The sequence below is a fragment of the Emydura macquarii genome, unplaced genomic scaffold (genome assembly GCF_026122565.2).
Source record: "Emydura macquarii macquarii isolate MOO-44397 ecotype Brisbane River unplaced genomic scaffold, CSIRO-AGI_Emac_v2 contig_1348, whole genome shotgun sequence".
Taxonomy (NCBI): domain Eukaryota; kingdom Metazoa; phylum Chordata; order Testudines; family Chelidae; genus Emydura; species Emydura macquarii.
This window is the reverse complement of record NW_027131485.1, coordinates 12449152-12475911: the sequence shown is the minus strand read 5'-3', so window position 1 is coordinate 12475911 and position 26760 is coordinate 12449152. Positions and strand designations below refer to the sequence as shown.

General features: G+C 41.3%; 1 protein-coding gene across 3 annotated transcripts in view; it reads right to left on the bottom strand.

The window, feature by feature from the left end:
* KATNIP (katanin interacting protein) overlaps positions 1-26760 on the bottom strand; it is a 136136-nt gene that overhangs the window by 99740 nt on the left and 9636 nt on the right. For 2 of the 3 annotated variants that reach the window (XM_067551201.1, XM_067551202.1), the window contains exons 3-5: positions 21877-21971; positions 18071-18202; positions 6759-6881 (exon numbers count right to left, since the gene is read on the bottom strand). In XM_067551201.1, the coding sequence (XP_067407302.1) occupies positions 6759-6881; positions 18071-18202; positions 21877-21971 (350 nt within the window). The remainder of the gene's footprint in view (positions 1-6758; positions 6882-18070; positions 18203-21876; positions 21972-26760) is intronic. The other variant, XM_067551203.1, reaches the window with a different exon arrangement.

Genomic DNA, 26760 nt, shown 5'->3' with positions numbered 1-26760 from the left:
TGGTGGACATCTCTGAGAGCATTTAGGTGGTCTGTCCAAAGAATAAGAACCATGCTAGGTCAGACCAAAGGTCCATCTAGCACAATATCCTGTCTTCCAACAGCAGCCAGTGCCAGATGCTTCAGAGAGTGTGAACAGAACAGGGCAATTTATTGGATGAAAATATCATTGATGTAGCTCAAGTATACAATGCTTTTGTGTTGTATTTTTCCAGAAATGTTGGGGATCCATCCTGGTACCCATGGCTGTTGAAGAAAACAGCTCAATGGATGTCCCAGAATAATACCTCAATGAGCCCTGTAACAGGGATTGTATAAAATATGTCAATGGCCAAGGGTTTTTTGTTTGTTTGAATATGCAGCCATAGTGATTACTAAATGAATGTTGTTGCATTATAAGACTACCGCTGATCGGAGCTGTCACCCCTTCTATCCCTAAATCCCTATCAACAAAACCAGGGAATTAAAAAATCTCTAACAAAACAAAAAACAACCCTACCCCAAGCAGGGCTTTGACCCTGAAAAGTGCAAACTGCCAAAGACTCCATGAAGCTCACTAGGGACCTCACTACTGACTTTACATGGGAGATGCTCAGATACTTTGGTGATGGATAACAGGATAAAATCCTAATACACAGATAAAAGACACATTAAAGAGCTTTCTCAGTGTGCACAGATAGCAGTGCCTAGAGTTAAGGTTACCTAACCCTTCCCATTATAATCCCATTTTTATTTGCATAGTACATTGACAAACTTTAATTGTTTGGACTGAAATTTTCCATGCTTGTTCTCTGCATCAAATTAATGTTTGTTTTTTTTTAAGTTTGAGCAAAAGCATAACAATGATTTTTGAGAATAAGGCTAGTGAACATAGGTAGTGTTGCCAAGATTAACAATTTTTCGTCTCTATGGCTTATAGCAGGAATTTGAAATTGGCATGAGGGTAGCCCTGGGGACAGACCAGTGTCTTTTGCTGTCCTAGTGAAAAAGCATTTCAATCTGGCCAAATTTCAAGCACCGGGGGAAAAAAAAAAACAAAAACTTAGTTTGCCTCACCAACAAGTCCTACTGTACAAAACTGTCTGTTGATTGTCTGAACATTTCAGTTGCAGGGAGAATGCTCAAGCCTCATTTAGACTCCTACACTGTTCTGAAGCAGACACACAAAACTGAAGCTCCAGATGATCCTTCTGCTCTCCTCCCCCAAAATACCTTTTTTTGTAGGAGCAGTGTACGGTAGAACCTCAGAGTTACAAACACCAGAGTTATAAACTGACCAGTCAACCACACACCTCACTTGGAAGCAGAAGTACACAATCAGGCAGTCGCAGAGAGAGAGTGGGGAAAAAAGCAAATACAGTACAGTACTGTGTTAAACGTAAACTACTAAAAAAAAAAAGGGAAAACAGCATTTTTCTTTGCATAGTAATGTTTCAAAGCAGTATTAAATTAATGTTCACTTGTAAACTTTTGAAAGAACAACCATAACGTTTTGTTCAGAGTTATGAACATTTCAGAGTTACGAACAATCTCCTATTTCTGAGATGTTCATAACTCTGAGGTTCTACTTTATTTAGGAAACAGGATACCATGAGCTCACCTTTTCCCCTGACTTCACACTTCCCAGCCTATATTACTAAGCCAGGCCTGACACCCCTATCAGGACAGGGAAATATCAGTCCCCTACAGATTCCCAGAAATGTTATACAAGATTACACCTAGCAGAGCTCAGAACAAAATTTAAGTTCCTTCAATTTAGCCACAATTTCCTCTCAGAAAGAATCTGCCAAATGTATGTACTTGATTCTGCTGTTATAGAATAGGGCTACTCCTCCATATCTAACCCACTGTTTCAGTGCACTACACAGCTAACTCTACTAGTGGCTGATCTACAGACAAGAGCTTATTACTACTGAGAGCTCTGACTCAAGTTGCAATGATCTGTACTAGCAATTTGAAAATCTTAAGTTCAAATTCTGATATAAGTCTAGTGAAAATTATTAGTTACGTGACATAGTTCCTTTATTCTCAATCCACAAAATTACATACAAAAGGAGGAGCAGGGAGTAATACAGGTCTGAATAGTAACCAAGATTGATGGCTGTAGGACCCCAAGCACATTCACTCCAAAAGTTCATAGTGGAGAAGCCGGGGCCTCCAGGAAGACAAAAGATGGTCTTCTTGTTAAGGTGCTGGACTAAGCCCCAGCAGAACTGGGTTCTATTCCTATCTCTGTTAAAGACTTCTAAGATTTTGGATAAATTAATTAAAATCAGCATTTTCAGAGGTGGCCAATAATTGTGTGTTCCTCATTTACTGGGAAATCAACTTGAGCTACCTAGAGAATGGTTTTCTGAAGTGCTGGTCATCCAGAATTGTAGCTGAAGCCCACAGGAATTGTGGATGCTTAGTCTTTCTTAAAAATTAGGCCCTAGGGGGCGAGATTCAAAAGCAGCACTGAGCACCCTGTCACCCAGTGGAGTTCACAATCCTGAGCTGGATGCCCAAGCTCCTCATACAACGCATGGGGAGAGTTGGACATTGTAAAAAGGGACTCATAAAAGCCAAAATGCTGAGCAAGAAGTCACCTAAGCCAGCCAGTAGGAAATGCCGAGGAGAAGGGTAGGTCCTAAGCCCTGCCCCTGAAAGGGAGTTTGATACCTAACTCTGGGCTGGAGTCAGGGAAGCACGTCCCTCTGCTCAGAATTCACAACGGTGAACCGTCTCCTGGAGTTAGGCACCTAAACCAGAACAGCCCTTTCCTCAAGAAAAAGAAGGAGCTGCCCTCCTTTATACCTAAGAGTGCAGTTGTTAGAGCACTCACCCAGGATATAGGAGACCCAGGTTAAAGCCCCATTCTGCCTGATTCATAGCAAGGACTTGAACCCAGGTCTCCTAACTGCATGCTCTAACCACTGGGCTGCAGGATATTCTGGAGTGGGAGGAGGGATTTTTTTTAATCTCACCTCTTGAAACTGTTCCACTTTATATGAAATACTGAAATTGGAGCAAGGACTAGAACCCAGGTCTGCCAAGAGAGTGTGCTAACCACTAGGCTACCCAGTCATTCTCTCTGGCTTCCTGAATATTTAAATATTATACACAAAGTGGAACAACTTCATCAGGAGAGCCCTAGCCCAGTGCACTCAGCTCAGAAGAGGGAACCTGGATTCAAGCGGAGTAGGGATCTGAAACTAGGTCTCCCACTTCTTAAAGGAGTGCTCCAACCACTGGGCTATTAGGGGCTACCCCTTCAGGGAGTTTTGTGAAGGGCCTAATTTGGTATTCATGTTCTTAGGCAGCCTCTGAGCATGCCTACCTGCTCAGGTCCTATAGGTGAGACAGGCAGGGGAATGCCTAGTTTGTGAATGTTGCTGGGTTTAAGCAGAGTTAAGTGCCAAGCTGTTTGGCAGCATTGTGTCTTGTGAGGCTGTATGCAGGCCCAGTGGCAGAAATTCAGTTTGCCATGGGGACTTTACCAGGGGAAACTTAGACACCTACATACTTTAGGCACCATCAGCCGAAATGTGGTTTTGTGAATGCCAGTGGTGTTCACAAATGTTGCACTTAGGTGCCTACCTGTCCGCCTAAGTATCCTTTTAAATCTAGCCCTAAATGTCCCAAGTTGGGTGTCCAATAATTGAGGCAACTCAGAATTCATGAAACCTTTTGTAAATGTTGGCCAAAATCACTTTGTGCCTCAGCTTCCCATCTGTAAAATGAGAGTAATAATTGTTTCCTACTTCACCAGGGTGCTATGAATACTAATTCTTTTAATGTCTGTGAGATTCAGATACTGGGGTGAGTAGCATAACAGAAAAGCTGTGAGGAAATTAGTAATTCTGTATTCAGTGCAAGATTTGGATAGTGTGCAGTAAATAAATCTTGATGCCATACAGTGAATAATGAGGTTAAAAAGCAGTGCTGAACAGCTGTCCCATTCAATCAGCACCCTCCATCCTATGCAATGATGGTTCGATTCTGCTCTCTCTCTATAATTCAACTCCCATTCACTTTAGTGGTGTATGAGTGGCACCTGAACAAGACAGATCTTATAATAGACAATGTTAATAATAAATAATAATAAAGCTGCTTTTTACTTTGACAAAATGTGACCATTCAAACTGATGCTTTCTATGCCGGGTGACAAGCTCAGGCTGAATGTTTTGGAAGATTTTAGCAAAAAACAGTCCAGCCACTTCCCAAAATGAGGTTAAGGAAAAATATGTTGCTTTGTCCACATTAAAAAATTTTTAAAGCTGTTTCAATGAGAAGCTGTCATGCTTCCATTCTTTGGAGCAAGGAGTTACAATTGGCAAGGGGTTGCTCTCGTGTCAGCTTTTTGCTGTGAAAATTCTCCCAAATTTGGCCAATTTATGAGACCCTGAAGATCTTAATTCACACAAGTTCAACAGAGACTTGTTAGAATTTGGAAGCTAATTTCTCCCAAGATTCCATTTGTACTAAGCATGCTCCATTCCAGGACAGCCAGGGCTGAGCTGGACTTTCCCTGCAATTGCTCTGCCTGGATGCAAAGAACCACTATAGTGCCAAGCACAAGAACTAAGCGCAGAGACACAGTCTCTACAGTGCTCTCAATGTTCCCACTGCTGATGCCCAGGTAGTGAGGAGAAGAAGCAGCCACACTGGAATAGTGGTGAAGGGAGAGGACTGAAATAAAGAGTCAGAAAAGGGAGGAGGAACTGGGACAAGAAATTGAAGGGGAGATGGATTGAGACAAGCTGGAGGGATCAGTGGGGCAGAAGGGATCAGTCAGGCTTGGGGAAGACAGAGGCAGAATGGTCTGTAACTTCCCCTCAAAACCTGGAAATAGAACCCAGTATTCCTCTAATGTCATCATTCCTCTGATAGCCAGCAGCTGTGAAATCCACTAATACAATGTATATGTAACAGGGTAGCTGGCACCGTAAATGAAATTATATCAGCTCTCCTGTCCAAGTACAGGTGTCCTAGTTTGGTGTAATTCGGAGGGAAGACTTCCCTGGGAGTTATAAATAAGACAGCATAAAGACAATAGAGAGTTCATAATGCATACTGGAAAAATTCAGAGTCCAAAGAAAGCTCAGAAAAAGAACAGAGCTGGGTTGAGAGCTTCAGGGAGGAGATGCCCGTGAGGGAGGGAGCAGTGTGTTCCCTTGTTGAGCAATGGATCCAGATCAGGTTGGTGGAAGTGATAAGACAGCTGGGGGATGGTCACTTATAAACTTTCCCAGTTCAGAGAGCTATGCGCAGAGAGAAATGAAGGCTGACAGCCACAGAGGCAGATGCATGCTGGCTCTCAGAGCTGAAGCCAGAGGGCTGAAGGCTGGGGAATGATTAAGGGGTGAGCCCACTGATGTCTCTAGGCAAGAGTTGGAAACAAGGTGGAGAAGCTCCCTAGCTAGAAGGGCTGGGGTGAGATGTGGTAAGAAATGCCAGAGATACTGGAGAGCTGAAGCAGGATGAGAGACACTGGAGCTGTTCTTGGTGTGTTTATGGACTGATGGAACTTGAAAGATTAACTGTGTTGGGAAAATCTGGATGATGATTCTGGGACTTTCTGAAATAAATTAACCCTTTAAAAGGCTATTTATACTCTGAAAGCTTGCATGGAGTTACTGGGGATGCTGGAAGAAATAAGAAATTGAGACAGATACATTGATCATGTCAGAGCCTACCACAAGAGGGTGTCCCAGGTGGGACTCATCTTATCACATATGGTAGAGTAGGCAATCCCCTGTGAAGAAAGGAACTGTGAGTGTCTGAAAAAGGAAAATTGAGGGATGGAAACACTGCAGGACCACTCTGAGGCCATGAAGGGGTGCCCTGGAGATGGTCATCCATTGACATTGTGCTTTCACCTTCCTCACAATGTAGAGGATGACAAATTACTACTGCTATCAGTTACTTTGTTAGCTCAAGTGGCAACAATCTGTGCTGTGGATGTAAAGGTTTTAACTCTGTTGGTGAATCATGTGGGAATCAACATGGGTTTCCACATGATGGAAATCCTATTTTTTCATCTTATTTTTAATAAAGCTAGGAAATTATATACAAAAAAACCTACAATTGTTAAAAGAACACTGAGGTTGCAAAGTCAAGCAGTCAGAAGTTAGGAAATGCCAGTTAGGAAATGCACAGGCAACCTTAAGTCAGCCCTCTTGTGCAAATGCATTATTATACAGTCTTTAATTACATCATCACAAGCTATTTTTCTTTGTAACTGGATTTAATTCTCTGGCCTGTGTTGTGCAGGAGGTTAGAGTAAAGATCTAATGGTTCCCTTATAGCCTTAAAATATGAATCTATGAATACCCCTGGTGAACCAGGAAAGCTGAGCAGCAGGAGGCATGAGTTAGGCTTTGGTGGTGAGATTGGGCTCTGGGGCACCACAGGGGCAGGCAGAGGCCACACAGCATAGGGGAGCATATGAGGCTGAATGGGCTGCTGCATGGTGCACCAAGGGAACAGAGCAGGGAGGTATGGCAGAGGAGTCAGGGGCCAGAGGGATCAGGGACATAGGAAGGCGGAGAGGCAGAGGTTTTAGGTTAGAGAATTTTGGTTGAAGAGGGAGCAAGTGTGTGCATGTGCACATGCACTGGGGCAGGGGATGTCCTGAAGCTATCTAGGCAGCCTGGGACCCTCATCTTCCTGAAAAGGAAATGGTTTTGGTTCCAACCACCCTGCAAAGCTTTTGATAAAAACTGTTCTATCAGATTATCTATAAAATTTGGCAAAACAAAAAAGGCTGTATCACACCTTTACATCATCAATACTTGAAAGTATTCTTTCCTTTTCCACATTGCTGTGTACTTGCAGTTCTGGGTTCCAGGTGGTGAATTTAAAGTCACTGACAGGGCTGCTTTTGGGAGACTTGAGGTTCTGGAAGCAAAAATACAGAACAACTCACTGCAGTTCCACTTATGGATACATTCCCTGCTCATAGACAATTGGCAAAGGGTGAATAGGATGTCGCTTGAAAGATTAAATAAAGAGTAACCAATACTTCCAATATACAGTGGACGTTTTACTTTTAAAAGAATTAGAAAATGTTTAAGGAAATGATCTTAGAAATATTTTAAACACTTTAATCAATAAAACTAATTTGAATTTAGAAACAAGCCAGCAAAAAGAAAGCACTCACATTGTATTCAGCTAATGTGCTTTATAGGCATGAAGAACTTTGTATTTTTCTGTGCAAAGACCATGACAGCATAAGGTCTGCCTGCATCAGACCCCAGAAGGTGCAACTGGAAGTGCTCCAGGCCTCCTCTGTACCCGTTGATAAATCCAACATGTAGTCAACCCAAACTGCTCCACAGTGTAGACAAGGCACACTGAGGAATAAGAACCTTTATTGCTGTCTGTGACTTTGGCACCCATGTGGCAAAAGGACAGGCCCCATACCACCTCTTCCACACCTGTGAAACATCCTGCACACCTGATACTAACACCTGTCAGCCGGATGCATCAGGACTTTGTCCTGGTGCTTCTGTGCATCAATCCAGGGAATGCTTGACATCCCCTCTACTACTTCAAGCAAGATATTGCCTCCTCTAAAGAGCCGCACTTTGTCTGCATTAAGATCTTCAGAAAGAACTGAACTATTATTGCCAGAAAGATATTGAAATTTTGCAAGACATTTGTGACCAGTTCAGAAAAGAAGTCATGCAAATTACAAAGACACATATTGTTAAAAACCTAGGGCAGGATAATGAGGAGGCGGTGACTAAGTGGATAGACCCCTTTCAATACATTACATTAGCATCAATTTGCATAGCCATGTACCATTTAATTTTTTTAAACTGTGAACCATAGCCCTTTTGCCATTAGGCAATTACCATAAGCTGCAGAAGAGATGTTTCCATGCCTGTCATTCAGAGGCTAATGTACACAGCCCACAAAGAGAACATCCACATCCAGCATGTTTTGCAGGGGAATTTAAGGTAGGGTCCTATATTTTGGATGGTTATGCCATCATAGCCAGCAAGCCTAGGGCATTTGAATTCAATGGCTGCTTTTTTCATGGCTGTCCTGTCTGCCACTGTGAGAATGATTACAATCCATTGGTTAATGCAACATGCACAATCAAACCATGATTATGGCTGAATTTCTCAGAAGGCAGGGGTTTGAGGTAAGGACAATCTGGGAACATGAATGGAAGGCTGTTAGTTAATCTTTATGTGAAAAAAACCTGCTGCAGCCTTTGGTTCCCAGCGACACCCTTTACAGAGGTAGAACAAATACTATCTGTATTACACACCGCAGCCCAGTGAGCAGATTCATTATTACAATTTCACCAGCCTTTACCCTTTTGTTAAGAAGGCTGATAAGTAGCCTGTGGGGCACCCCCTTATTATGAATAAGGATTTTGGGGATATCAGACAATGCCAGATTGACAATTGGCAATGCCAGAGTTACAGTGTACTCTCCAAGAGGCCTCTATTTCCCCCTCTTACTGTCGAAGGTAAACTAATGTTCCCCCTGTGCAGAAATAAGGCAAATGGACCCCTGAACAGACAGTCAGGAGGCGAGGTCTTTAACAGGAACTTGATACATGATAGAGCTGGTGGAGGCTTTAGACAAAGGGTACAGGATCGCTAAGATTGATGAAGTCTGGCACTTTAAATGCTCTTATGACACACTGTTTTCAGACTACATTAAAATGTACCTCAGACAGAAACAAGAGGCTTTGGGATTCCCTCACTGGTGAATAGATGAGTTAGGAAAAAAGCCAGCACATAAAAGAATATCATGAAAGAGCAGGTATATGTTTGCATCTAAGTAAGATTAAGGAAAACCCGGCAAAAAGACAAATCTCAAAGCCATTTTTAAATTTCTTGTGGGGAAAATTTGGTCAGCATACATATCTAACACCAGTATAGTGACAGATCCCGATGAGTTCTTTAAGTACGCCTTTGTACCTTATAATGCAATGTCATTGTGTGAGTTTATCAATGATGATATGGCTGTAGTGTGCTGGAAGTACGCAAAAGAACACTGAGCCCATTCCAGCGACACTGTGTTTATAGCGTGCTTTACCACTTATGCTAGGCTAGAGCTCTATCAGCTGTTAGATTGTTTACAGGAAAGGTATCTGTACCACAATACTGATTTTGTGATTCATTTACTTTTTTGTGAGTATGGGATTATTTAGGGGATTTGACCAGCGAAATACTGCCAGATGAACAGATTGTGGAGTTTGTGTCCACAGGTCCTAAAACATAGGGTTACAAACTAGCCAGCGGTAAGGCCTGTATGACAGTAAAAGGGATCACACTTAACTCAGGGAATGGCAAGAAAATTAATTAGTTTAAAAGACCTCACCCAGGATTACTGTTTGGACCCCAAAGGAGAGGACCCAAATGAGATTATTTCAGCAGCCTGAAATGATGAAAAAGGGTGAAAAAGTACTGGTTGATAGAGACAAGAACGCTTTAAAAAAATCTAAAAAGTAATTTATGACAAAAGAACCCCCAAGGCAGATTTTAAACCCTTGCCATATTGATTATTATGCAGAGCCACGTTCAGTTTGTTCATCCCTTTCCTTATTTGCTTTGTAGCCCTTCAAATTCAGGAAAATCTTTTTTTTATAAAACAATTGTTAGAAAACAGTAGTAGGCTGTTACCATGCATACCTAAAAATATTGTGTTTTGTTATAGCGGTAAGCAACCGTTGCATAAAGAATTTATTACATTTTTATCCATTTATTACATTTTTGGAAGGTTTACCTGACACTTTTAATCATGAACATTTATTTCCTAGTAATAAAAAGTGAATATAGTAATTATCGACGACCTCATGGAGTTTGCTTTTGAAAGCGGTAAAATTGAGAAAGCCTTAACAAAATATGTACACCACAGGAGCCTAAGTATCATGTGCATTGTGCAAAACGTGTTTTGTCAGGAGAAAAAAGGAGCTGAACAATTAATTTAAGTACAAAATATATGGTTCTCTTTAAAACCCACTGAGATAAACTGCAAATTACCACCCTCGAGCGTCAAATGTACCCTGGTAAAACACAATTCTTTTTGGAGGCTTTTGAGAATGCTAACAAAAAATGTTGTTGAGTACCTATTGGTGGATTTAAATGCTTCCATGCCTGAAGCCTACAGGCTAAGAACAGGCCTTTCCCCTCCAGAGTGGCTCTGTGTACACGTTTTGAAAAACAAACAAACAATAGTAATATTTACCAAACCCCACCATTTTAAAAGAGACTGTCCCTCTGACAAGCATGTCTAGCCCTGTGCAGCGAAATCTCGCTCTTTTAAAACTGCTCATCAAAGCCAGACTGCGGCAAAGGAAGGCTCTGCCTCTGACAAGCTGGTAGTAGCCATCTCAGAAATAGCACCAACACTTTAAAAGCAAATGTCCTGTCTGACTTATTTCCCATTTATAAACTGCACCACCATTGTCTGGTAGTCATTGTCTGGTAAATCAGCCATATACAATTTTAAAATCTGATCAAAAGATAAACCCTTACTACATTTCTTTAAATAAAATATAGAATGATATCCACAGGTTATGTCAAGGGGGTCTTATAGTGGTCTATTGTTTAAAAAAAGTCATGAAAGATTTAGGAAAGACGTTACTGTTTGGAGAAAATTCACCGGAGTAAAAAAAACTCACCTGGCCCATGTTTAGGTAAGTAGAGAGCGAGCCAGTGTTCCCCAGATAAATTGTGGGGAGTTGTGTTTAGAATAAGTCCCAGGGGTCTTCTGTGCACAGACCTGTTTGGGAACAGGTCACTAGGAAAAACATCTAAAAAAAACATCATTTGCAAAAAAACATGTGTTCACATAGAGTCAAACAGAACATTCTTTCTGTGGTTAATCTTGAGCATGTTATCAAAACCCCGCAGACACTATCACGTTGAATGTAGAGGGCAGTGCCATAGGGAAACGAATCTCTGCGCTCAGTTTTCCAGTTTTAATCAGAAAATAATGATTGGGGCATTCCTGGTCCAGGTCGGGTTGAAGGCGTACAGCATGGGGAAATTCACCACAATTGATCAACAGTGCTCCGTCTTTTACATAATTCCCAGTTGCCTGCATGAGGTGCATGTACTCCCTCACACAGTTCCCATTCTCAAAATCGGGTTGTAGAAGTTTAGCTAGCACATCCATGCCATCCCTGTACAGGGTGACAAAATTAATGTCAGAATGTTTAAAGGTGAAAGGGCTTTTAGTGTAATTGCCACTGATGGTGACGTTATCAATAAAATCAGTAAGAAGCTTTTTAGGTAACTCTCCCACAAAGAGGTTTTTGTGGTTACTGACATGACTGCCAGCCGGAATACTAAACAACTTCAAGCTGTCCACAGGGTATTTAGCGTTGGCAGTCATTAGAGCCTCTGCCTGGCCCAAATGGACTCCTGGAGTAACTTTCAACTGTTTTACAAAAAGGGATGCTGAAATAATGTGCATTTTTAAATTCTGGTTGGCATTCCCACTCATGAGGCAAAAAGTATCTTTGTTACGCATAAGTTTAATTTTCAAGTCCACACCGTCACATCCACACACTGTGGGCTGTTAGTTCAGCTCTGTGCATAAATGCTGCTACCCACGCCATTCAAACTGGCAATCTTATAGGCCCCTGCTGTGTCTTTCTGAAATCCTCCTGCAGAAAACTGTGTAGCGAGTGTATTGTGGCTGTAGTTCAGAATCAATTCTATACAGGCTCTGTAAAGGTAACAATTGTTGATCTAACTGATAAGATGGTCACTTAAACTGATATCCAACTCGTTAAAAAGGATGCTGATGGGACAGTTTGTTAGGGTGATCCCGGCATCTTCATCAATGTCTGACCCATCTTCTTTTACAATATTTGCAGCATATGTACAGCAGTGTGTTGCTGAGGTCTAAATAACGATCTCCAGGTCCCAAAATAAAAAATTCTAGAGAGGAATTCACTATTAAAGTGGCCAAGGGTGGCACCTCTACATAAAAGCTATTCTCGATGCTGGCTTGAATGGGGAATGTATCCAATTCTGATTTGGCACATTCTTCAGCACCATAAGAATGAAAGCCATTTTGTATTTTAAAATCTCTCTCTTTTACCATGGGCCATGCTCCACTATCTCTTCTAAGGCGTCTTCCAACAGCTTTTTTTTTTAAGCACCTGAGGACCTGTAAATGCACGGTGTGACAGTGCTTTTCTCATCACCACTAGACCGGACCTTCCTGTTGCATATTCATGTATACTTTGTTCATAATGGTGCTAAACATCTTTGTTTATATTTTGAGTGGCTGTTTTCCTGTGAGGCTTGATTTCTAAAACCCTTTCTCAAAATCAGCACTGCTTTTCTAAAAAGATTGCAGAATATGTCTCTCATATCTCCCATACATGACAGGTAATCACTGATATCCTGGTAGAACATAACCAGTTAGGGCCTTATAATAGTTCCTATACAAAGAGGATTTTTTACAGTCACCATGCTTCAACTGTCCTGGGGTGCAAATGCTGTTTAACAATCACCTTCCCGAAATGAAATGTGTTTACTCTGATCCATCTTTATTTCAATAGTGATGGTACTGATGTGCTGCTTACTCACGGGGACGTAATGCGGTTTGTTATACGTGGTAGTAATAAATTTGTTGTTGCTGCTGCAACAGATGGGAACACAATGTAACAGCAGCACATTGTAATCTCCCAGTAACTGATGTTCTCTACTGTATCCATGTGCACTTATAAAGCATTAAACCCCCCTGTAATGATTGCAGGGTGTGGGTTATCTTACATTTCTGATTCGGGATCGCTCCCAATATTGCCGCCAATAGAGAAAAAAAGTACTTTTTCATTATTTGCTTTTGCTTTTACCTTAACCCTTCTGGTCATTGCATTTTAAAGACACTGACCTCCAGTTTCTTGGGACCGCTGTTGATGGTTTCATTGATGTTTTCTACTAAATGCTGAATGCTTGAATAATAACCCGCTTCTGTGTAGTAGTATTGGCTTTTTTTGATGCTATCATGAACAGTAAATCATGAGAGATCATGTTCCACAAGTAACAATAATGAATTTCTGACAAAGCAACATCCCAATTACCGATCAAATTTAAAGACTTGGCCAAATGTATTGTAAAATTGGAACTAGTATTTTGAGGAAAAGCCTCTGCAGATGGCATTGCTAGGTAAAGCAACATAAAACCCTTCTTCAGCCATTTTTCCCTTTATCAGAGGTCTTGAGCTTGATGCTTTAATCCAATTGTTAAATTTTTCAGGCCACACTTTCCATTTGACCAGAAAATACTTATTTCTTACACATACTTTTTTCACTATAATCTTTGCTGTTCTGTAAATACGGTCCTCGTTAGGATTTGCTTTTTGTAATTCTTCAGGGTAAAAAAACCCCACAACTTCCTCTTCACTGTAATCTTTTAATGTGTACACTGGCCTCTGCCCTTGTGATAAAACCATAGACATAATAAGTATTCATTGGTAAAGATTTGCAGATATCCCTTTTGAAAAGTTCCTTTTGATTTAGACATCCTTCTGTGATCTCCTTTCCTAAAAAGCACTCATGGAGCCTTTATTTTAAAACTGTCCCTACAGATGGTTTTCCACATGCTCAGTGAGTTAGCGTGGGAAACGTCACTTGGTCATCCTCTGACAAGTTCTGTGACAACGTCTGTTGTAAGTGTGTATGAAGGCCTTCAGTATGTTGATGAATCAACAGGTGCTACGGGCAGTAAAATACCTCCACATCTTTGATTTTAAAGTTCTGTTAAACCTCTCCACAATCCCCAGCTTTACTTCATTATCGGTAACAAAATCTTGTTTTAACGAAGTCTTTAAACCTTTGTTTAAAAACACTTTTCTTCAGTCTGTAATATTTGAGGCATCCAGCCTTGTCTAAAAATAACTTTAAATGCCTTTGCCACCTCTTCTCCAGTTTTATTCTTTATGGATACTGCCTAGGTGTATTTAGACTAAATGTCTATCACCATTAAAATATATTTACAACCATCACTGTAACAAGTGTAACATAATCAGTAACAAGTGTGAACTCCTAAAGTGCCATAACAATTTTATCATGGAGTCACAGACAGTCCCTCTTGGGAATTCCAGTCTATCTTGCCACTCAGGTAAGCTGGACTATATGATAGATGGTCACTTTACACCAGTGGTATCCAAACTTTTCCAGTCACGCCCCCACACTTACCAGTAATGCAATCTGTCCTTGCTCCCCTCCCCCTAATAGTTGGTTCAGCAGAGGAGTTTGGGCTGAAGGCGGAACTGGGGGCAGAATTGGGAATGGGGACAGAGAAGGAATGAGGCCTGGGGGCAGAGAAGGGAGCAGAGCTGGGGCCTGGGAGCTGAGACATGGCTAGGGACTAGAAGCTGGGGACCGGGAGCTGAGGCGTGGGCAGGACCTGAGCTGAAGGCAGGGGCAGTGCGGGGCGTGGTGGTGCTCCCTCCCCATCCCTCATGGGGGCAGGTCCAGGCTCCACCGCGCACTCTTGAATGTTCCTCCAGGCCCCCAAGGGGGGCATGCCCCATAGTTTGGGGACCACTGCTTTACACCAAAGATCACAAAATATTCTAGTTAGTTCCCAGTTCTAAAAGACCAATCTCTTCCCCAGGCCAATTTGTACCTTAGATCTCACACTAAACACAGCATTTGTAGTCAATCCTATAGTAAACTATCTAAGGATTTATTAACTAAGAAAAGAAATGAGAGTTATTACAAGATTAAAGCAAGCACACATATATATACAAATGAGCTACAGTCTCTGGTTTCAAAAGATGACAGAGTTGTAGTAATCTGTCAGTTTTGAATGTCTTTTAGGGCTAACCTAACTTCGTAGCTCTGGACCTGTAAGAGTCCAAACAGTAACAGATGAAACATTTTCTTGTCTGCTATTTTTATTTCCTTTTTCCAGAATTCAAGCTGATGGACAAGCCCTTTAGCACATAGCCTCTTCATGGATTTAAGGGGGGAGGGGGGGCAATTAACAAAGTCTTTGTAGTGTGATGTTCCAAAATGGCCCATTTAGTTTTGATAGGCCTTAGAATATTAGACTTGGAAGGGACCTCAGGAGGTCATCTACTCCAACCCCCTGCTCAAAGCAGGACTAACCTCAACTAAATCATCCCAGCCAGGGCTTTGTCAAGCCGCAGCTTAAAAACCTCTAAAGATGGAGATTCCACCACTTCCCTAAGTAACCCATTCCAATGCTTCACCACCCTCCTAGTGAAAATGTTTTCCTAATATCCAACCTAAACCTCCTCCACTGCAACTTGAGACCATTGCTCCTAGTTCTGACATCTACTACCATTGACAACAGCCTAGCTTCATCCTCCCTGGAACCCCTTTTCAGGTAGTTAAAGGCTGCTATCAAATCCCCACTCATTCTTTTCTTTTGCAGACTAAACAAACCTAGTTTCCTCAGTCTCTCCTCATAAGTCTTGTGCTCCAGCCCCCTAATCATTTTTGTTGCCCTCCGCTGGACTCTCTCCAACTTGTCCACATCCTTTTTGTAGTGGGGGGTCCAAAACTGGACACAATACTCCAAATGCGGCCTCACCAATGCCGAACAGAGGGGAATAATCACTTCCCTCAATCTGCTGGGCAATGCTCCTCCTAATGCAGCCCAATATGCTATTAGCCTTCTTGGCAACCAGGGCACACTGCTGACTTATATCCAGCTTCTTATCCACTGTAACCCCCAGGTCCTTTTCTGAAGAACTGCTGCCTACCCCGTCAGTCCCCAGTCTGTAGCTGTGCATGAGATTCTTCCGTCCTAAGTGATGAGCCTTCTTGATGGGCAGGAGACAATCCCTTCTGACTGGATTCACAGCTTCAGAGCAAACATTTTTTACAGTTACAAAGCAAAAACTTAAATATTACTTTATGGCATGTGAGAAAAATATTATAAGTGAGACTGATGCATGCAGCAACTTACAAGCATTTCATAATGTCTAAACACCAATAAATCCAATACCCATCATAACCATATTAACACGTAGGTGAAACAGACTGGTTTCCAGCAATTAAGTTGTCAGTGTTTGGCTAAGGCCTAAAGCCATGGCAAGAGCTGGCACCTGGATGGCCAGTGCAACAACTTTTATTTTAAAAAAATGCATAAAGATTTATTTTTTTTCTCTAAAAAGACTTGTTAACATGTTTGTGTTTCAAAACTTTATTCCTTTAGTGCAGTTTTAAAACTCTCTTTTCTGACATTTTTCATTTCTTTATCACTTTGTAATAATCCGTTTTATTTTGTAAATTATCTAAAATCCTATACATTTATTTTTCTCTAAAAGTGTGTAAAAAACCCTACTTTCTTCTAACAATGGTATGTAAAAAAACCCCACACATACAAATCATCTGAAGTTCCCCATAAAATGTTTTTTTTTTCAAAATGGCCAACCACACAAAAAGCGTACATGACCAAATATGAGACCGGGGTCGGGACATAAAACCAAAAAGAAGGCATGGAAATCTGTCAAAATGATCTGGTGAATAATGCTATAGAGTTCTTAACTATTAACATTTTTATCAATGGCCTGGAAGTAAACATAAAATCATCACTGATGAAGTTTGCCATTGACAAAAATTGGAAGAGCAGTAAATAAGGAAGAAAACGGGCCATTGATTCAGAGCGATATGGATCGCTTGGTAAACTGGGTGCAAGCAAACAATATGCTTTTTAATATGGCTAAATGTAAATGTATATACATCTGGGAACAAAAATGTAGGGCATACTTACAGGATGAGGGACACTATTCTGGGAATCAGTTACTCTGAAAAAGATCTGGTGGTGGATTGTGGTGGATAATCAGCTGAACATTAGCTTCTATTGTGATGTTGTGGCCAAAAGAGCTAATTCAATCATGAGATGCATAAACAGGGGAATCTTGAGTGGGTTAGAAGAGAGGTTATTTTACTACTGTATTTGGCACTGGTGTGACTGTGTCCAATTTTGGTGTCCACAATTCCAGAAGAATGCTGATAAATTGGAGAGGGTTCAGAGAAGAGCCATGAAAATGATTAAAGGATTAAAAAACATGCCTTACAATGATACACTGAAGAAGCTCAAACTATTTAGCTTAACAAAGAGAAGATTAAGAAATGACAATATTTAAATAACAGGCTCTTCAATCTACCAGAGAAAGGTGTAACATGATCCAATGATTGGAAGTTGAAGGTAGATAAATTCAGACTGGAAATAAGGCGTACATTTTCAATTGTGAGAGTAATTAACCATTGGAACAATTTACCAAGGGTGGTGGTAGATTCCCATTCGCTGACAATTTTTAAAATCAAGATGGGATGTTTTTCTAAAAAATCTGTTTTAGGAATTATTTTGGGGATGTTCTCTGGTCTGTATTATAAAGGAAGTCAGAATGGATTAACACAATGGTCCATTCTAGCCTTAGAATCTATGAATCTTTCCTTGCTAACTGTTATTGAGGCCGTATGCAGTTAGAGGCCCACTTGGATCATCTGTGACCATAGGCTGGCCTTTAACCCTGTCAGCAACAGCCATGAATACCCTGGGTATCTTCCTGAAAGATTCCATTTTATCTAGACAGAAAATCATGCACTCATTACATCCAGTCAAGAAACGCAGACACTGCCAAAGGTTATCTCTTGCAGCCATGGATGGTAAGAAGGAACTGAGTGGTGGTTGGGAACACTCATCCTGTATGCCCTTGGGTGGAGGGGCATGAGGGCACCTAAAGCACAGGCAGTCCCCAAAATACACTGCTAGCCAAAAACAAATCAATCTCAAGTGCATGGGGAGGATACACACCAAGAGTGGAATCTTTGTGGACAATCACCCTAAGGACTGAAAGCTTTCCTTCAGCAGAGACCTTAATTCTGCCCTGGAGTGACACCATGCAAAAGACATACAATTACGATTGAGGTATTTTAGTGTTGTAGACTGAATTAGATTAAGTTGATACTTTTTAAAGGACACATTAGATGTTTTCATTTTTTACCCTTCTGGTGTCACTTTTAACCACTGCCAAATGCTCTAGTTACTCATATACTTTATAATAGGTTTCATTTAGACTCACATTTGATTATGAGCAATGCCACAGCAAGAGTCAATCTGTACCTGGGAACAATTAACATGATAGTCATCTGTCTCCATGTTCAGGCTTTCATAAGGTTCAAAATCATCAGAGTACTCAGGAGGAGGTGAAATGCAGAGTCTAGAGCCACTTTCGGTTTTAATCTGCACCGTTTTCTATAAAAAGAAACAAACAAATCACATCTTACTTCTGCTATTAGCAAATTAAGTATGCAGTTACCACATGCTTCATACAATGCAATATCTATGCATATTAGATATACATAAACATTCAAATGTAACTGAAAAAATATTCCTTCCCAAGTTTAAAGGGATACTATTAACTTAAAAATACCCTCCCATCTGAAATTTTATCTACTATTGTTGCAAGTATTAGCAATGGCTGCATTTACAATAGAGAGCTGAATCAATCAGATTGCACCAATGTAAGTAGCAATGGTGCAGTGTCTCCACATTAGCCATCTGACTCATCACCCGTTGGTTAAGAGGGTGAACCTGATCCCTGTATGTGTAAGCAGGGGAATATCAAGTAAGAATAAGGTAGTAGCATTACACCAATATGGAGCCCATTTTTGGTTACTGTGTCCAGTTCTGGTGTGAACACTTGAAAGAGGATGTTGAAAAAATTGGACAGGATGCAGAAAGGAGTACCAACATATGAATAGAGGTTGGGAAATCATGCTTTACAGTGATAGACTTAAAATGCTCAATCTATTTAGTTTATCCAAGAGAAGGTTAAGCGCTGACTTGATCACAGTTTACAAGTACCTACAAGGAGAAGAGAATTTTGATAGCAGAGAGCTCTTTAATTTAGCAGATAAGATGATTCAACGGCTGGAAGTTAAAACTAGACAAATTCAGGTTAGAAATAAGGTACAAATGCTTAATAGTGAGGGTAATTAACTACTGGAATAGTTATGTAGAGATGCAGTGGATTCTCTATCATCTGAAGTACAGAAAGAAGTTTAATTAACTCCTATCTTCACTTTATTTTAAATACCATTTGACTTCACAAGAGAAAAGCAGTTTCCAGAAAGGAAAGGAATGGAACAGGTTGCTACAAACCTGCTAGTTGTGGACTGACACAGGAGTCACTAATGGGTTGGGTTTTTTTCAGGATTAGATTTGTTTAACAATTTAAATCTAAACTTATAACCATTTATTTCATTATAACAATAGTTATTTAAGATCATTACATTTTAAAGTCACTTACATGGAAAAATAGTGTAATATGTTGGAATGGCTCAATGCTTTGCACAATTCACATGTATGAAATTGGCAGCACAAATATGATTTAATGTATGTTCTGTACAGTCCTCAACATTGTTTATTACACACTATAAACTTCAAATGCATAAAGAAATTTTATAGCCTGAACTAAAGAATGACTAATGATGTTTAATATGTAATGTAGTCCTTGGGGCAACTTGTACTTAAAGTTAAGCATGTGCTTAAGTGCTTTGTTGGTTGAAGTCTAAAACTCATTACTTTTAGAGCCAAATTCCTCCCAGCCTTTTAACATTTACTGGGGAAAAGCAAAGTACAGAAGCTACATTCAGTGTCCAAACCCTGTGTGACCTGCAACCATGCTCCATTAGGGCTCTCTGTCAAATTGCAAGAAGCCACCACATAAACAGCTCTATGTAGACCTATTCCAGCTGTCTCCAAAGGAGGAAACTAAATTAATGAGAGACTTCAAACTATACATTTGATTTAAGGTGCCCATATGGTGATGGGACTGATATAATGCTTAGTCTAGATCAGTGGTTCTCAATGTTTTTGGACCCATTTTTAAATGTTTATAGCCTGCTGCAACCCAATAAATAGTCTGGGGGTAGAGGCCCTGGGGTGATTTTGGTCAGATCCTGTCCCCTGGGAGGGTTGGATCCTGCCTAGCCCTCACTCCACAGTAGCAGCTCCTGCAGCTCCTGTGCTGTGGGGCTGGCTGGGCTTGGCTCTCCACTCCGGGTGTTGCAACCTCTGATGTTGCAGTGACATTCAGGTTTGACCCTGTCCCCTGACTGGACCAAATCTGTGTGAGTGGAGTTGTGACCTGGCCCATGGGGTTCCAGTTCCACTCACTCAAATTTGGCCTACCGGAACTCCCATCGTCATGACAGCTGGGCTAAACCTGAGCAGCGATGGGATCCCAGAGGTTACAGTGCCTGGAGCAGGGAGGCGAGTCCAGCCAGCCCCATGGGACAGGAGCCATAGAAGCTGCCATGCAACCCTTTGAAACATTCTGATGACCCAATTTTGGGTTTTGACCCATGGGTTGAGAAACCCCAGTTTAGATTGCTCAGGTATCTTATTACCCATTTTAGAGGAAAAGCCTGTCAGGTCTCTAGGTCAGAGAAACTACCTTACTGGAAAATATGCTGAAGGTGTTCCTGTACCTACTGACAGTGTCAATATAATAATAATAATAAAAAATAATTAAAAAAATTATGGGACAAATGTGCAAAGTGTGATGAACAGGTACAAGGCTTGGTAGTAAAAAAGAAACAGTTTAGAAAAGCATACTGCTGATGGAAAGGATGACAGATGATAGATCCAGAATATTTAGATTGGCTGACTCTATTGCCATTTCCTCTGGACCGATGTGTAAGTCGAAAAACCATACAGGTGGTTCACTAGGGAGACTATTAGTTGTGGCCGTCACAGGATGACAGATTACTTGCAATATTTTATCATTTCAGTATAATACAGTACTGAATATTTTGCTGAAAGTATAAACCTAACAAAGAAAATGTTTGGTTTTTAAAAAATGTCTAGCCAGCTGCTCTCTGTGGTTGGATTTAGTTTAGTTTGAGTAATGGTCCTTATGTAGGATCTGATCCTGCTACCATTAGTGATAAATCTCCCAGGAATTCCAATGAAATAGGTGCATGTACTATATTTTGAAGACATTTGATCCAATATTATAGTAAAAAATTGATATATCAAAAATAAAGACTGAAGAAATTTTTTAAGGCAAGTCACTGCTTGAGTGAGACATGTACAAGTTATCAAGCTTATATCTGTATCATTGATTGAAATCAGTTATTTCAATCATCTTGCTTTAAAATCAGTCCAGGCTAGACCTGTAAAATTTACAAATTTGACTAATTCTATAGCCTGTGTCATACAGAAGGTTAGACTAGATTATCACAATGATCCCTTCTGGCCTTAAAATCTATGAAAATAAGCAGAATAAATCACTGAAGAAAGATAATATAGTGGGCACACAAACGTTACGTACATTCTGCTACAAACCGATTCCTGCAGCAATACATTCTTTCTGCTCCCTGGTCTAATCAACAGCCCCAATAACATTAGGTGGCAATCATGTTCCCTTCTCTTTCTATAGGGATCCTATTACAAATATTAGCTGTTTGGGGCATGCACACTTCCTACTGCAACTAGTGGTAGGGAGCACCCATATGAATTCATCTTGTCAAACTTAAACTTCCAGAGAAAACTGGTAAAATGTCATACTCGAGACATCTTACTTCACACACAGCCTACTGAATTCTGATAAACTGATCACTTGTGAGATTTTTAAAAAATACTTTTTTCTCTGTGGAGTAAACAACTGCAGGGCTGACGACCACTATGCTCCCACGGTGAATCAATACCCACTACCAGTACATGCTGCTCTTTTTCGTTAATTCAATAATATAGGAATTCCCTACTGACTACCGCTCAGGCTAGAGGAACTGCATCGTGTTTCCCTGTGTAATGCTGCAACACTAAAGGCTGTAATTAGGGTCAGGAAAGGGCCACCCAACAAATTTGTTGCTGCCCCAAAACAATTCACCAAGGATGCATTCTTTCCTGCCACTCCATACCTGACACCATCCTTTACGCTGGATTTTGCTTGGCGCTGTCTGTGTGCTGCGTCCTTGCAGTTCTATTTCTTTTAGTTGGGCTGCTGTGCCAGAATCTGAAACAGAAATTAGAGACAATTTAATTGATAACGCATATCCTCCTTGGAATTCTTTCAATTATGTTTATAAGGTTCCCCAGTGACTCCAATGTCACACAAAAAGTTAAACACAAGTGTGATGCTCCCTGGGGGGGAGGAACCTCATTACCACCTGCCCTCATCATGAGTGAACCTTGTCTGTGCCTGCCTGGGGTCACCGCCCTGACACCACCAGCTACTGGTAACACCATCAACTGCCTTCACAGACTCCGCTCTCTTTACAGGTTAGTGACAGGCACACACCAACCTTCCAAGTATCCTCTGCTCCACTGGATACTCACAGAATTACCAGAGCCGCTGGCCCCAAAGGAACAGTACACCAGAGCTTACTTGTTCATCTTGGCTTAGCACACAACACTTACTTTCTCTGTAAGCAAACCTAAGTATAGCAAACCTAAGTATAGGTTTATTTAACAAAGATTAGAGATTCATATGATAGCACAGAGACATTTTGGAAACAAAGGGTTACATACAAAATTAAATCATAACATGCGTTGTACAGCCTAAACTCAACAGACAAGTTATCTTCCTATCTAAAGAAGTTTCTCTCATCCAACATCCTTTCTAGCATTTTTCAAACAAGCTGGCTGAGATCCCTTTTTCATGAAGCAACCCACTATCAGTTTACCTTCTAGGAAAAGGATGCCAAGACAAAAGGCATCTTTTTCATCCCCAGATAGACCAGACCAGACCTTTGATCTTCATCTGAAAAAAGTATTCTCCCCCACCCACTGCTGTTTATCTCTTCCTGTTAATTTTCTTTTGAAGTCCATATAAGCTCTTCATTAGCATTTGTTTTAGTATGTTAATAGACTGCTATTTAAGACACACAATGACAATGGTTAGTTAGGGAGATAAATGTCTCCTACCTCCTGCCTAAAGACATTTATCTCAAGACATGCTACCTCCGAGTGACCTGCCTTTAACTACAATGCCTTAAAAACTGTTGTACTAACATTAACCAGTGTTAAACAAGGTACATGAAGACCTCATTCATCCTGCTTAGTATGGCAAACGAACTATTAATTTTTTTTATTTTAGTATTTAAAGACACAGGAAAGAAAAGAAAAACAGTTAAAGCAACCCGTGGACCGCAGGCCCCATGGCTTTCAAAATTGCCTGTGCTCCCCTCCCGCTGGCTGAGGACGGGAGCTGCTGCTGCCACAGGACCCAGGCAGAGCACGTTGCCTCAAGGCTGAAAGACGGTGCAGGCTCCTTGCTGCAACCAAGCGGATGGGAGTTCAGCGCTCCCCGCCCCTTGGCTATAGCAGGGAGCATGGCAAAGCGCTCCGTCTGGCTCTCTAACACTGGGGTCCTGCTGGAGCCAGAAGGAGGGGAGATCAATGCTCCCCTCCCCCTGGCTGTAACAGGGAGCCACTGCCTAGAAAACTAGGTGGAGCGCAGAGTTCCCTGCTGCAGCCAGGGGGAAGGGAGATCCTCCTCACTGAACTCCTTCTTGCTGGCTGCAGTGGGGGGATGGAAGGGAAAGGGGGCTGCTGGCAGAGACTGGTGATCCTTCAGGGTTATAAAAATCATATTTGTGGCCCTCGAGCGAAAAAAGTTGGGAACCACTAAGCAAGGCTTTTATTTTAACATTTCTTGTTCTTTTTTTCCTTTAGCTAGAGAGTTATTAAAAGGAAAAAACCCTTGTCTGAGAGTCTTTTAGATGGTAATAACTGTCTTTTGGAAAAAATAAGTTATTTTGAGATAGACTGGAGATGTTGCTGCTGTCATTGCTAAAGTCCAATCTTACAAGGTAAGGCCCCGTGTTTGACAGTCTCTTACATAGTATGAAAGAGTGTGAGGGAACAGATATGCCATTCACACCTACTTACCTCGATGGGGTTTTAACCCAACCCATAACAACATATGTGATTAAGGTTTTTTTTCCTCTTTTATTAAGAATGGGAATTTATTTTTCTAATTATTTTGGCATTTATGTTTACCAATTACAATCACGTATGTGACTCACTAACATTTAGGATCAAACTTGGAACCATGCTTATTTCTGTTCAAAATGTAAGTTATTTTAAAGATATAATTAAAAATACAATTTGAAAACAAACGACCATCATCTGTGCAGGTCTACAGTTCTGTGTTTAGCTTTTTATTTTTTTATTTTATTTTTTTTAAATAGAACTGCTAAAGTGAGTGCAAGATAAATTTACATTGTAGAAGCATACTATTATTCAATTGTACCACTTTAAATAGTGAATGACAAAGCACAATATAGTAGTAAAAGTAATAATGATAGTTACTCCAGCCAGGACAGATTGGGCATTTTAGAACTCACTATTCAAAGAATTAAATTTTAACGTAAGAGAGAAATAAAATTATGAAATGCACAGATGAGTCAAAAAAATAAAATAACAGTACTGTAATCTTTAACACACTTTGAAAAAATAAAATTACAGAGAATATATGTGCATTACACATTTTGACAGGAGTAACAAAAACAAGAACAATAATAATATGAGTGTGTGTGTGTTGGCAAGAATGAGTAAGTGAGAGTTGGGGGGAGCATATGTGGGAGACTGTGTGTGTCGTGTGTGCCTGAGTGAGTGTGTCAGTACACTGTCTCTTTAAGCTGAGCACTCAGGAGCCTATATGCTTGTTCAGTACAGCAGCAGCAGCAGCAGCCGCAGCTCCCACTCCTGAGTCAGAGGCACCAGCAACACAGAGAGGCTCCTTGTCCCCCCCACCCTAGCTCAGCGGAGACCCACTCGGGCACAGCCACCTGTAGCATCAAGCAAACCCCACAGCGTAACGCCAGCCATGGATCAGCTTCCCAAAGAAGGGGAGACTGCCACGGCGGCAGGAGCTGTGCAGCTGGAGAATGGCAGCTGCTGGCCAGGCACCCAGCTCTGGGAAAGGTGGCTACAGGGGGACTAAGGCAGATTTTGGGATGGCTATAGCCCCTGCAAGCCCACCCAGTGCCGCCCCATATTGTACAATTATGTGGCACAAAACATCAGTGGCGGACAGGTGTCCCACCTTTAAATGGTACCCCTGTGAGAAGCCCCACTACAAAACTCCCAGTCTGGGGGCAGGTTTACACTACAAACTTGCTTTGGCACAGCTGTACCAATATAGCTGCACCGCGGTAGCGCTTCTGGTGAAGACACTTTAACTCCACCTCCGCAAAGAGCGGTTGCTATGTCAGCAAGAGACGCTCTCCTGAGGATATAGTGGTGTCTACACAGGTGGGTTAAGGCTAAGTCGCTATGGGGTGTGGATTTTTCACATCCTTGAGCAATGTTGTTATATCGACTTGTGTAGTGTAGATCTGGCCTCAGATGGTAAAACGTAATGATGAGAAGAATCTGGCTGCCATAGATCAAAAGTTCTTTCATGAAACAGTGGAGACCAAGCAAGCTTTAGCCAATCTAGAACTTGTCAACCAAGATGACCTGCTGCAAGGAGCTAAACACTCTGCCACAGAAGAAATTAAAGGGTTATAGGCCACAGTTGAAAGCAGCCACCTAGATGAAGAAGTGAACCAGCCACAAGACTTGGGTAAGATCAAACATTTACAATAGTGTTCCATTTGTAACCCACAGAGGCCCAGAGAGGGGAGAAGTTGGGCTATCCTGGGTCAAATAATGCAAAAGCCCCACTGTGTTTGAAGGAAAAGCTCCCTGGAAGGCTTATTTGGCTCAATTCAACATTATAGCTGACATGACTGGCTGGGAAGAGGGATGAGGGAGGTTTCTAGCAGCCAACTTGGGTGGCCCAGCTCTGACAGTGCTGCAGAACTTACCACCAGAAAAGACACTGAGTTTCCCAGACCTTGTACACGTCCCTGACTTGTTTTGGAGCTAGCCATCAATCTGAGCTGCAAAAGGCACAGCTATGAGCTAACAGGAAAGGAAAAGAAGAAATCCCATTTGAACTAGCTTGTGCTCCTGACATATCCGGATACCACTAAGGATTTATCTTCCAGGATAAACTGGACCAATTTATAGATGTTCAGTTGGACTTGGACTTGCAGATCAAGATCATCACACAGAGGCCAAAGAAAGACACACTGAGACGCGGTGGAATTTGCCACAGAACTTGAACCTTTTCTTGCAGCAGTGCACCAGAAAAGGAAGCAGCTGCTAGTGAGGAAGATGGAAGCTGATGACCATAAGACCTGTAAGTATATCTGTGGCCTGGTCTACACTAGAAAATTAGGTTGGTTTAAGTTGGTCAGGGCTGTGAAAAACCACACCCGAGTGGTGGTGTTAAACTGACCAAAGTCCCCATGTGTGACTGGGCTGGCTACCACATTTCAAGAAGGTGGATTACCTAAATCTAAGGGAGGAACTCATTAGCATTTAACTCAGTATGCTATTAGACTTCTATTGTAAGATACACAATGGTTAGCTAGGGAGAAAAGCATCTCCCACCTCCTGTCTGGAGAAGTTTGTCTCAAGGCAAGGTACCTTTGAGTGACCTGCCTTCAATTACAAACCCTAGAGAACACAATTTTCAACATATATAGATAACGCCTCACTTATATTCCATACATACATGTCATTATGATGACCAGTGTGACACAAGCTTTCATTAGAGATCTTACATGACATTCTTTTGGTGAAGCTAGCAGATACCTGTACCTCTACGTACCTCTGTGCCCTCTCCCAGTTGGCCTCAAGAGGTCCTTGGGTCACAGTAACACCCTGCCTTCCTTCCTAAGCAATGCATTCTATAAGTGAATCACAATCAAGAGATGAGCAGGGAAGCGTGACTAATTTAAACTCAA